At 36.6% G+C, this 13,693-nt stretch overlaps 1 protein-coding gene across 4 annotated transcripts in view; it reads left to right on the top strand.

Annotated features, from left to right (window-relative positions):
• ASAP1 (ArfGAP with SH3 domain, ankyrin repeat and PH domain 1) overlaps positions 1 to 13,693 on the top strand; it is a 144,605-nt gene that overhangs the window by 64,223 nt on the left and 66,689 nt on the right. For all 4 annotated transcript variants that reach the window (XM_014256080.2, XM_014256098.2, XM_014256089.2 and 1 more), the window contains one exon: positions 8,706 to 8,778. In XM_014256080.2, coding sequence (XP_014111555.1) covers positions 8,706 to 8,778 — 73 coding nt within the window. The remainder of the gene's footprint in view (positions 1 to 8,705; positions 8,779 to 13,693) is intronic.

Genomic DNA, 13,693 nt, shown 5'->3' on the forward strand with positions numbered 1-13,693 from the left:
TTTGCTTGCAAAGTACTCATAATGTTTCCTAAAATGCTGAAAATTGCTGCCAAATTCTTCTAAATTTCACTGTGGTTTTAAAACAATACTTTTAAAATCAGCACTGTATTCAAAGTGTCCTTGGTATGGAAGAGAAAGTTGTACGTTCTGTGTTGTCCCAATGACTTTGGCAGGTCTTATACACAATTTGGGGAATTTAAGGTTACCTTTATACTGTAGGATTTCTTCTTGCAGCCTTGATTGATTGCTGTCGCTTATATGCTTGTACATAAGTCAGAATTTATTTTTTTTTTTTATGCATAGCTGCTTTGCAAGTGGTCAGTGTCTGCCAGCATCCCCAAAATAAACCCAACAGAGTATAATCAAACTCAGTTATTTGCTTTAGTTTTGATATCTCTTCTTATTTCATTTTTTTTATTTGTATGTTGAGAAAGCAGATTTTATTCTGGTCTTAAGTTGTATGTAGAATTATTCTGGTAAATAAGCATATCTGTAATTAAATCATATGTATCACACACATATCTATGGCTAGATTTTCTTCAGCCTATATAGCTTTTAGAGGTCTGTAGGTTTTCTGTACCACAATGAAGATGAGATGTACATCTTCATTTTCTACTGTATATTTATGCTATTTTTGCATGTTGATTAAAAGGCAGTGTAGAAGAAAATAGAAGCTTTTAGATGAGGCTTTTATTAAAATACTGGACTTGACTATCCTGATTATTGTTTCCTTTTCTATAATTTTCCCACTTAATTATATTTGTCCAGAGACTATATTAAAGAACATGACATGGAAATTAAAACATGAATCCTTCACATATAAATTTTGCTCTTGTGACTATTTTATTTTTTTAAGGGGAGGGGTCTCTAATCCACTCGTTTATGCATTTTATAAAGCTCTAGTCACAGCCTAAGCAGAGTTAGAATTAGCCATATTTTGTCCCAGCAGTTGCGCTAGTGTGTTTATCCAGCAACTGGGGTAAGAAATAAGTGAAGTTGTGCTGCAGTGACATTTAAAATGGGAAGGTTGTTTCACTGTTTTTGACATTCTAGGTTTCTATTCAGTTTACTACTGCTGAGTTAAGACGTGTGGTTGTATATTATGAATGATAGTTGTTCCAGCAGTTGTAGCTAGCTCAAGGTGTGTTATTGCCAGTGTAAAGATAAGAATATTTCAGTGAGTAGTTGTGGATGCCCCATTGTGTCCAGAGAAGCTGTGGATGCCCTGTCCCTGAAAGGTTTCAATGTCAGGTTGGATGGGGCTTTGAGCAACCTGATCCAGTGAAAAGTGTCCCTTTCCATGGAGCATTGGAACTAGATGATGTTTTCCAACCCAAACCAATCTCTGATTCTCTGATACTTATCACCAAGTAGTTTCTACCCAGTGAAGCCAGTTTAGAGCCTGTGGGGGAAACTGTCATGGATGGTTCCAAGTGTTGTCACTAATTGTGGGTGTTTCAGCATCTCCTACACAACAAAAATTAGAAAATAAATCAGATAAGTGTCATCAACATTCCTGGAAACAAATCTCTTAGCTTATTTTTCAGATGTGCATAAAATAATAAGAAAGTTACACTCAGAAGTGTTGATGTAACTCAACTGAGAACTTAAAGGAAGAAACTGCCTAAAATACTGTTAAGCTTTCCCAGGTGTGTCAGAGTGCTCAAAATCCAACATCCACACCATGCTCATTAGAATAAATGTGATGTTAACTTCATTTTATGCAGAAGTGGTCATACATAGTGACTCGTGTCTGTATTCTTGCTCTTGCAGGAAAGGCTGCTGGGTAGGAGTCTGGTTGAAAAGAAGGATCCAGTTGTCAAGCAAATTACAATTAGCAAAACTGAACTTTTACAAGCAATATCTTCTGTGCTTCCATTTGAGTAATACTTGGAGAATAATTAAGTGGTTAACATTTTTGCACATTTTTGCAGCTCTTTCAAGAGCCCACGCAAATGAGCTGGCTCATCTATTGTGACCTTTATAGCACTGGAGGTTGGTGATTTTTGTCACATATGTGGAGTTTGGAGAGGATGTTGCATTGCATCAGACTACATAGCTCAGAGCAGATGTGAGGAAAGTTCAACTTATGGGATCTATGTTAAATTTTGACATTACCTGAAAAAGTACTTTTGGGAAAAATGTATTTACTCAGTTTGATCACTGAATGTTTTTTTCATTAGGTTATGCTTAGAACACTTAAAGCTCGAAATTTACTGAGAAAAGACAAGGTTTTAAAAACAGTGTTATTTTAATTGGTCGTCTTTTAAGTGCAGCTGGTAAATGGTGGTATATGAAATGATGCTTGCATCAGTTACTGCAATGATAAGTGCTTGTTTATGTGTTGTTTTGGTTTGCTTCCTCTCATGGGGACCCTTTGGGGTTTTCTTAAGTAATTCAGGACAAGTTCAAGCTGGACCTTTCTATATGCGCAACAAAGAAAGAGGTCTCTAGAAAATTCTTAGCACTTTAACACCTCTATTTTTTGTCATGTAAACATGTGATGAGAACAGCAATTGGAAACAATTTTCATTCTGGTGACTGGCAGGATCAGTATGAATTGAGAGGAGAAGGAAGGGCAGGAAGGATGGTTTGAGTCACTTCTGTGTGCTCAGAATTAAATGGGTTTGGAAGTCTGCTCATTTCGTAATGAGTGAGCTACAGAAGACCAACAGTTGATGCTAATCTTCTCTTTTGGTTTTATTTCACTGTGGCAATTATAGTTTGTGTTGTTGCAATTTCAGTGGCATGTAATAACTTACTAGCTGTCTACTCTGTGTTTATTGTATATCCAATAAAGTCTGGATTTTATTGTAAGGAAGGCTGATACTGCTGCTCAACAGCCATAACTTTGTAAGGTGCTATTGCTCTACTTCATTCCATGAGTCCTGTAACTGGGATTTGAGCAGAGGGCAAGCATGTTTTATAATATAGCCAACAGTAACTTCTGTGCCAGGGTTAGAGTAGTGTGTAAATTGGTAAGTGAAAGATTTACTACTTTCACTTTCTTGAAGCCAATAAATCATTCATGTGTGTTCCATGAAATAATTATTCGTGTGTCTGACAATACAGGCACATGACTACCAAGCTTTCATTACACCCATTCGTGTGTATAACCTCAAATATTATTATATTTCACATGGATTACTTTTTTAATACAAGAAAATAATTTCTTAAAATGCATGGAGGGAGGGGTTTTTGTGATGAGTACATAGGTTGTGCATGCTCTTAACACCTTCAAGGATCTTTCATGGGTTTGTCTTGTGCAAAATATTGGAATGGTTTAAAACATTTCTTCTCTGGTGTATTATTTTTGTGGGCAGGTTCCAGTAGTGCTAGAATATGGAATCTTTTAGGACAAACCTCCTACAAATGGTGTGAATTTCTAAACTTCCTCTGATATAAGCATGACTGGTTTGTTCCAATTGGAAAATGCATCTCCTTTGGACAATAATCCACTTGGGGATTAATAATATTAAAAAATATATACTAACATATTAATGTGATCATCGATGTGTTGAGCAGCTTTTTTTTTTTGTTATGGTAAGGCTGAAACAGAAATTAGTGGGGTTTTTTTACCCCTATTCAAATTGTAAAGGTTTGCGAGGTACACAAAATGTATTTGATGTTGTAATACTCTGGTGAGCTCAGTGGGCAGTAGCATCCTGTGTGCAAATGTGTGCCTCTGGGTTGGTGCTGATTTCTAGACAAGCTAAATTTGTGTGCAAAGCACTTTTGTGATTGGTTTCTGGAAGTAGTATTGTGTTAATCTAGAAAGAAAGGTTTATGTGGTTTTTAAACCGTGATTTTCATGTTTATTAGCAATAAGTATCTCCAGTATTCGTAAGTATGGTTATAGTATGTAGCCTTTTGTGCGCAAACACATCAGGACAAATATAGAATCACAGAATGGTTTGGGTTGGAAGGGACCTTAAAATTAATCTAGTTCCAACCTCCCTGCCATGGGCAGGGACACTTGCTAATACACTCTAATATAAGTATTTATACTCACACATGCCCGTAAATATATGCATACCTATACAGAAGAAAAAGACACAAGGTTTTAAAGATGCAGTTGGTGGTTTATCTGAATGTGAACCTTCCAGTTTTTACTGCCTCAGAGACAGATGGCGAACCAGAATCTACCACTTTCCACATTTCACTGTTGTATAATTTTTAGTTTAAAATTTAGAGGCTATTAACACAGAGCATGATCCCATGATAGAAATACCTTTCACTGAGAAGAGATCAGGCTCTTGAGGGTTGAGGAGAGGCAAAAGCAGTGTCTGTCAGTGTGAACAGCAGTGGAAAATGTGCAGCAGAGAGGACTGGTGTGGGTTAGGGAATGTCAGCATGTACCTCTTCTGACCTGGCTCTGATCTGTGTGATGTGGTAGGCTGGTAAAAGTGCATGTGCAGCTACCCAGTGATCTGCATCAATTAAATGATCCATTGAGAGAACTCACCTTGTCTCCAGCCTGAAATGAATTTGGTTTTACATCCTCAGATGAACAAGTTTTCCATTCATATCAATAGCTACCTGTAAATGTACATCTTAGCAGGGAGGAGGTACCTTCTCTGAATGTGAAATGGTAGCTGTAAATACAAATGTCTGTCTGTGTGTACTGCACTGAGGGAAGGTGAGCTAGATCCATGGTGCTCAAAAGGATTCATGGGTCTGTTGGCACCACAGCAGCCCCTGAGCTGGGTCATTGTGTGGCCAACATGAGTGCTCTGGGGTGAGGGAGCAGAGATTCCACTTTGTTCAGCAGTGCAGATTTGAACCAGGCTGGTGGTTTGAAATGGCAGGCTAGGTTCAAAGCAGCCATATTTTAGCAGAAAGGAGAAATTATATCTGGTGTAACTGTGTGGGGAATTTCACACTGATGAGTTAGAAGAGCTGATGTTGCATCATCAGGAGATTTTCTTCTTGAGCATAAGCTTCAATATAAGTGAATGCAGCAACCTGAAGCCTCAATAAATCCAGAGAACCTGCTGACAATGGAGCAAGGAGCTTTCCTTGCTTCTTTTTATTTAAGCAGATTAAATATGATGGGTGCTTTGTGTTCTTTCTCCTTTTTCTATCTCAGTTCTCTTATTATTTTGTTTTTTTGTGGAAACTGAGTTTGCATTATTTTGAGCTTGTCTCCAGAATGACTATTCTCAAGAATAAAGCTTTGTTCAGCTAATAAGGTAGTGAATCTGTGGTGTAGGTACTTTTAAATGATTTGTCTTTCCAAAATGCATGAGAGGGTGAGAAAATATTCTTCAGTGGAACCTAAAGAGGCCTCCTGCAAGATGGTATCGTAGAAATGAAGAAAGAAGCATTTGCCAGGAGTGGGTGGTGGTAAGGAAGAATTTTGAAGGTAGGAAGGAGTGTCACTGAATACCTAGAGATTGTCACAGAAACCCCTCGCCTCTCTAAGACATTGCAATTTTCAATAATACAAATGTATGCCACTTTTAATGCAAGATCAGATTTTTTGTCTTCGACGATAGGCAGTTAAAATATTTAGTATTCTAAATACTCAAAATGAAAATTTGTGGATACTGCAAAAGCTTGTTTTAACCTAACTAGGGAAGGCATGTTCCTATCTACACATGCTGAGAAGGGAGTATTACCCTGGAATAATAATTGAATTGAGCATGGAGTGCTACTTACTTCCTTTGCAGCAGAGCAGCAGCTAAAAATTATCAGCAAAAGACATCTAAGAGGAATGTAATATATTTGGAAACAAGCTATCTCCAGTTATATAAAATAAACAAAACAAAACCAAACAACCAAAAAACCTCAACACCCAAAAGCACCTAAGCAACCCTAGGAAACAGGTTTTGTGTACCTGGTATGTAAGTGTGTTTTGTTTATAGTTTTGGACCATGAAGAAGTAGTTCACACAAAAACTATATTTGCAAATATAAAGATACAAAATCGGCCTGTGATGTCATTCTGACTTAGATCACTGGCTCCTTCAGGCTGTGGATGTCATCTCTGTATATTGCTTTGCTCAGTGATTCCTCTTTTAAAATAATGAATGTTCTCTTTCCTCCTGCTTTCACATTAGTGATTGCATCTAATTCAATAGAAAATCCAGTTTAGAAGATTTTTCTAGTCTGCTTGTCATAGTCTTTTAGACTGATTGATAACTTGAGGAAAAAGTTTCCTGGAGTTTTTGTATTTGTTTCTTTCTCCTGAGTGTTCAATTTGCTTCAGTACTAGACCTTAGCAAAAAGTTTTCTCTCTCAATTTTGTCAATATTAACCATTGTCTTTCTTTCAAAATATTGGTTTCAAATTCTTATCCTGTGTTCAAACTCTCAGTAGACAAGTGAGTCATTATTTTTTTTATGGTCATTGAAGATGGAGAAAACTTCAGTGGAAATGTATGATAGCAACTGCCTGACATAGGAGGCAGGCAGAAGCAAAAGCTTTTGACAGCATTTGCAGAGGAATCAAAGAGAAGCACTTGCTGTGCACTGTGTTGGAAAGGAACACAGAGTTCCCAATATTTTAGTACATTTAAAAATGGTAACTTTTCCTGGCAAGATGTAAGTCAAGTCAAACCCACTGTTTTAGTGGGGAGCAAAAGAAGTAATGATGTTTGCAATTCTTAATGTTTTAATCCATTGTTCTGCTGTAAATGGGAAAAAAAACCCAGAGATAAATAACCTCAGAAGGCATTTTTACAGCTGTTGTGGTTCCAAACGTTCTAGTTTTAGCTGCCACAGGAGTGATTGCATGATTTGAGAAAATGGTTGTTTCCACTTAAGGAACAGAAACATTCCATTTTATTTTGCTACAGATTATCATGTATTGTTCAGCTATAACATTTTTCATGGTTAAGATTGGGCTACTAATTTATTATATAAGAATTGGTTTCTCTGTATGGATTCCTACTGTAAGTGCTCATAGCCAGGAACACTCAGTATTTGGAGCTTGCTGATGAGCAGTATCCTCACGTTTAACTGTCTGTAGTGCTTAACACTGTAGTTGATCTGGAGCTCCTGATGTGGTTTTCTGGAGCTTCTTAATGCCCAGTGGAATATTCTTCAATTATAGAATCATACAAGGGCTTGGGCTGGAAGGAAAACTAAATATCATCTAATTCCTACCCCCCTGCCACGAGCAGAGACACCTTCCAGTAGACCAGGTTGCTCAAAGCCTCATCCAGCCTGGCCTTGAACACTTCCAGGAATGGAGTATCCACAGCTTCTCTGGGTAATCTGTGCCAGTGCCTCACCACCCTCGCAGTAAAGAATTGCTACCTAATACCTAATTTCAACCTACTCTCAAGTTTCAAACCAGTTTTCCTTCTGCTATCACTCTATGCCTTGGTAAAACCTTCCTCTCCAGCTGTCTTGCAGACCCCCATTTTTCAGGTGTTGGAAGGTGCTACAAAGTTTTCTAAGGCTTTCACTGTCAAAATCATCTCAGTTTTGACAATGACAGCTCTGCTTACTGTGTGTTTTCACTCCGTGTTGCAGGTGATGTCCCTCTGTGAAGAAGTAGGAGTAGCTGACATTGTCCCTTTTTCTGCCAGTCTTCAGACGCCCCCAGTTTGAACTTTTTGGACAGCAGGGCTGTGCAAGGCTTTCTGCAGCATGAATTGTGTGGTTGTTACCAGCTCCCATGCTCAGTTGGACTGCTGTCCTAACAATGGTTCTGAGTACAAATTCTCCAATCTCCCATGATTTGAAAGTGAATATAATATGGCAAACACTGCCAGCTTCATTAAAACTTGGAATTATTGATCTAACATTACCTAGGTGATAGGAAATCACCTGTGATCTAAATAGGAGAAAAATATAGCAAACTATTTAAAAATTTCTGTATATGATTAGAAATCTAATCCTCAATTCATCATTATGTAATACTTTCATAATAATCAATTATATAAAATATAGCTTATATACTAATACTAAATATATTAATAATTAGTTATATTTCTCCAAATAAATCCTTTTGCTGAACCAATTTGGGGAGAGGCCGCTTAAATTTGCTTTCTGGAGGGACCCCATTCAGAGGTTTTCTCCCAAATTTGCCCTAAACCAGGATACATTTTATACTGAATTTTGGAACTATTGCAGAAAATTCAAAATTCTTAAAGGTATAATCTTGCAAATGAATATTTGAATATTATTATTATTATTATTACTACTATTATTCCTTCAGTCACATTATTTTATACAAAATCAGATAGTGTTCCTTTATTTTGGTTTTCTACTTTTCATCTGCTGTACTTTTAGAGTTGTGTTGTAGAATTTGGTGTAATGGGTTATTGTAATTTTCTGTGACTATAAACACTGTTGCTGTGGGAGAACCACAGATGTTAACAAGCAATTTAGTTGTAGTAGAAACTGTAGGGCTAGTGTAGAAGCATCTGCTATTTCTTGTTTAGGATTTTCTTTTCCAAAATATAATGCAATTTGAATGTATGCTTTGTCCTTTGCAGAACTAAAATAGTGTTTTTCGTCTAGCACTGTCAGTACTGTTCTACTCTGTTGTCAGAGCATTTTCAGTTCAATTTTTTAATTCATCTTGAAGGGCTTGAATGACCCCAGACCTTCCCACAGGCTGAATCATTTGTACCTGCAGCTTTTTCCAGCCTGTGAAACTACTTATTTTGTGTGTTTCTTTTTAGTTGTTAAAGTATATTCTGGCAATCAATTAAGTACATATTTAAAGTTTGTTTACTTCTTGCTGTTGTAGGCATTGGATCAAGACAGAACTGCACTACAGAAGGTGAAAAAATCTGTGAAAGCAATATATAGTTCGGGGCAAGGTAAGACATTTTTTTCAGTTGCACATGAGAGCCAAAGCATTTAACTTCAAGTTTGAAACAGGTTTCATCCTTTTGAAATCTATAGCATAAGAAATGCTTATCTGCCTAGCAGTGTTTGAACTTAATTTTTTTTTTAAATTGTGATTATACATCAGACTATTGTGGTCTCCAGTTCTTTTACCCTCATTCCTTCTCAATGGCCTCTAGGAGAATCTCATGGGTAAATTTTCTTTCTGTCATAATATTTCAAGCATTTACCTTCAACAAGAACAATGACACAAATGTGTTCTCAACTGAAATTTTAGAAAGACTTATAAGTGAAATAAGTTTTAGAACTTGTTTAAAAGTTTAAAAAGTAAATAAATATAAAGAAATACATGTTTTAGTTTTGTCAACATGTGCTCTCCCTTCATGTGTTTCTCTTCATACCTAAAATCAAAATTACGTATTTCCCTTCTTACCTAAAAGAGTATAGATACGTAATTGTTTTGCTTGCTTGAATACACTGTTGTTGTTTTACTGGAACTATAGTAGTTACTTTGATGGGAGGTTATTTGGTTAGAATATGAATTGATAATCAATTTGAGTGTAGTAACAAACAGTGATTAAACACGAGTATACAAATTTTGTTTTAAAACTGCTATAACTCTAATGCTTCTATCTCTGTTTCTCTTTAGTTCTAAAAGCTTTGCCAAAGGCAGATAGGGTAACAGAGCTGTGCACTTTCCAATACTCTTCTGGCTGTAAATACAGGATTTTAGAAAATCCCAGTTCAAATTTCCTAACAATAATAATCAGTTTAGCAAATATTTTCCATATACAGAGCTACTTCTGAATGCTCATAGTTTCTGTGTTTATGGAAGTGTCTTGGATTTTTAATGTCTTGTAGATTCTTAACTATTCTCATTTGCCAATCACTGATGTTGGTTTGCTAGCACCATCTTTAATTAGCTGTAATTTCAGTTGTTGATAAATGTTTTCCCAGTAGACTGTGAAGCCTGATATAAAGTGAGAATAGTATTTGGTGCAAGTGTATTTAGCTTTATGCTTTTAGAAGTATTCAGATGCTCCAATAAGCTTTTCTATTTGAGAGCACTTACTTAAAAAGTTTTGAAAGCTGAGTTTCAAAAGTGATGGAAAGTGTAGAACATGGTAAAGGTGTTCTGCATTTTTTGAAACATATAAATAGCTATCATTTGAGTCTTGTGATAAAAATAATATTGATTAAGGGCTGTAAGGAAGGCAGTACTATATGATGAATTAGTTGCATTGAAAGCAGTAGAAGGTGCGTTAATGCTTTTGATTGGGTGCTCTGCACTTAAAAAGGAGCCAAGATGTGTAGCTGGTTTTTAACTTTTTTTTTACATTTTTAAATTACTTTTTAAAATAAGCCTTTTTTCAAAGGTACAAGGTAGTAGGAATTCTTTTGGCTCAAGGAAGCTTTATGCATAATCCTCTGGCTCCCTCTTCAGAATGCTGCTGTCATAGGCTCTGGTACAATAAAAAGCTGTGTGCAGGAGTCAGTTCATGCAGTGATTGATAAACTGGGGTTAGTAAAACCAAAAAACATGTTATACATGTGGAACCTTATAACAATAAATGTGAAGTGAATCAAACCTCAAGATTATTTAGCTTCCTTGTACAAGAAAAATTGCTGAACCAACTATTTCCTTGTGCTCAGTAATGAAAATGGATTTTGTTGATATTTAAGTAAAACATACCAGAAACAGCTGTAAAATGAATTGGGGTTTATCAGTTCAAGAAAGTATTATGTGGCTAGTTTTGTATTTCAAAAGAAAGCCTCTAATTACATTTTGAGAACCCAAAATTGGAATTTTGTTTTATAAACTTAATAGTTTGCTGGATGTTAAAACCATATTTAATTTACTACAGTAGGAGAAGGTTTTTTAGTATTCCTGTGTTTCATAATCTCCTTTGAGAATTCCAGCTGAACTGGTGAGAAAGAGTTATTCAGGGACAATAGAAATTCTTTTTCCAGATCAGTAATCAAATTCATACTTTACCAAAAGCCATAGCTAGTAATGGTATTGGGTTGTTGGGTTTTTTTTTTTTGTTTCTTTGTGGGCTTTGTTTTGGGTTGATTTTGTTGTTGTTTGGGTTTTGGGGTTTGTTTTGTTTTTGTTTTGAGGGGTTTTGTTTTGTTTGGGTTGAGTGTTTTTTGGCATTTGGTTGGGGTTTTTTGTGGGGGGGGGTGGTTTTTTGGGGGTTTTTTTGGTTGGTTTGGTTTGGGTCCTTTGTTTCCTTTTTTTTTTTTTTTTTTCCCCCCTGAGTAACAATTGAATTGTGACAGTGATGCAATGCAGTGTCTCATACAAAATTCTTCAGGAAGGCTGAACCTTGTGGTGTGTTGTTTGTTCCTCTCCAGTGCTGAATTTTGAACCACGAGAGTTCCTGGTCTGTTACAAAGAGCTTTAACATCACCCAAATACTTTTTGCTCTTCCTGAACTTCCCTCACCCGTTTGTCATATTTACATTTAGAGCTGTGGAAATGAAAACATACCAACACGAGAGTATAGAAAACACTTAGAAATATCCCTTACCTATTTTCTTTCCTGGAAGTGTTGCATGGGAAAGGACTGTTTATGAATTCCAGTGAGGCATACAAATGGACACCTCTTTCTCACCACTTCCTCCCTGTCTGGCTTGCTGTTTACTTCTGGCATGATCGATTGTATCTGTAACGAGGAACCCATCTTATGCCAAGGATGCTTGAACTTAATGGAGAATCTGTTCTGACTTCCTTTCCTGTAACATTTGGATTGAATTGTAACAGCAGTAGAATGCACAATTATTTTTGCTGTAGGTTTTTCAATAGCTCTTTTTCATTACTTCCCTGGGATAACTCCCAAATATAATCAAAAGAATTTACACAATGGAGAAATAAAAACATAAAATCCATACAAGACCAAAGGTACTGAGATGGATCAGCAGTCCACATGATCTCCCACAGAGTTCAACAGCAGATGCTCGAGGAAGTAGAAAAACAGTTCAAAGACGGAGTGTATTTTAAGCATTTTGTTTAGCACTTTCTCAGCTCACACTGACACGAAGGCCAGGAATTACCTTGAGTCAGAAATGATACAGTTGTGTTTGGTACTTCTTAATGGACTTCTGCAAATTATTTTGTGCAAGGAATTTGAATAAATGCGAATCTTTATCATTCCCAATGTTGAATCAATCTAGGTCAGTTCTCCTGTGCAAAGTTTCCCAGTGCATGTTCATGTTCTTCAGATCTAAAGTCACCTGAGGAGAAGACTGTCACCCTATGTATCACAGCACTGGCCTGAAATCCACCAAAATCACTCATCTTGATATGAAACTGAGGGAGCTGGGCATCAAAGTTTGTAAGAGGCTTTGAAGTGCCAAAGCTTACAAGAGTAGAGCCAGAGGAGTTTTTGGTGGATGAATCCATTTTTCTGTGGACCATTTTCTCTCTTGAAATAGGTTTGAGTTGCTTCAATTATTACTCACAGTATCTCTCTTCTGAACTCAGCAGCTCTAGGGGGTTTTTTGGTTGTTTTTTGTAGAAACCATCACATTTAATCATCCTCACTTTCTCTCTCCAAAATGGCAGCATAGACTTCCTTTTTTAAAATAGGAAAGCGAAAGACTGAATTTTGGGCAACAGGAACAGGAACTGCACACAATATTATGAGTCTAAGCCCAATATGGCAATATTTTGATATTGCTCTATTGCATGCTGTGTTTCTTCATAATTTCTGATGTGCAGCTTTGTTTTGCTTGGTACTGAAAGTCAAAGTGATAGAACTCCAGAACCTTTCCTTGTAATGTCTGGTAATGCAATAATTTCCTTAAAGTTAGGAGTGTTTTCCCTGATGTGCTGCACTGCTTCTAATGCACACGTCCATGCACTGGCCATTGAACATGAGATTGCTCTAACTTGGCAAGTACCCTGGTAGGAGCCTCTTCCTGTAGACTGCACAATAGTGGGTGCATGTAGAGACTTCTGGTTCACTCCCTCTGGTGAGAAAATTAACACTTTACTATTTTCTTTCCTCCACATATTTTTTTGTCCTGTCTCTTCTCCTTGTGAGGCTCATCCCTCTTCGTGTGCTTAGTTCCTTTCAGTGTTTTTGTAAGGGAGAGAACTTCTTGGAAAATCAATAATTTAATGTGGACTTCCTTTCCCTGTATGCTTGTTGATCTCCTGGAGGTGGGAGATGTAAAATTTTTCTTTTTATAAAATCTATGTTTCTTGTTCAGCATTTTGTATTCATCCACATGTCCACAATTCTGTTCTGCACTGTAGTTCCTACAAATAGCCTGGGGAATATATAAGCAATATTGCTGTTGGTGCATACTTGAGTTCTCAGTTATCCATGGAACTTACTAAAAATAGCTATTATATTTGCTTTTCATTCTTCCTGTAGTGTTGAGGCTGGTATAAGTAAGAGGCTTCACTTTGCAACTGTATAGTTTGCCTATTTTATTCTTTTGTACATGGATCTAAGTGACTTGACATTACTCATGTTATCAGATTTTAAGACCTCTACTGTTAAATTTGGTACAAATCCTCTGAAGCAGAGGAGAAAGAAAATTCTTCCATGGGAACTTCTTCAAGCATGTCAGTGATGAACAGATATGCAAAAAGAAGTTAATTTACTCTTCTGGGCTGGGTTATCTCTCAGTGCTCTTTTACTGTGATGAGCTAGAGAACCATGCAGACTCAGTGAGATGCTTCTTGCTCTGAAATATGGAAAGAGGCTTTTATTACTTTTCCATCGAACAATCTCATTCCAGCAGGGGTTATTGTTATCAAGTTCAGACAATTGCATGGTGGTCAAATAATTTTTTTCTATTATGTTTTTGTGAAGAATGAAATGAAAAAGGGTGTTTTTTTTATTTCAAATAATTTCTGCCATCCTTTTTAAC

This window comes from Pseudopodoces humilis, chromosome 1 (assembly GCF_049639895.1).
Source record: "Pseudopodoces humilis isolate 2021_Gansu_Grassland_sample_001 chromosome 1, ASM4963989v1, whole genome shotgun sequence".
NCBI classification, from domain to species: Eukaryota; Metazoa; Chordata; class Aves; order Passeriformes; family Paridae; genus Pseudopodoces; species Pseudopodoces humilis.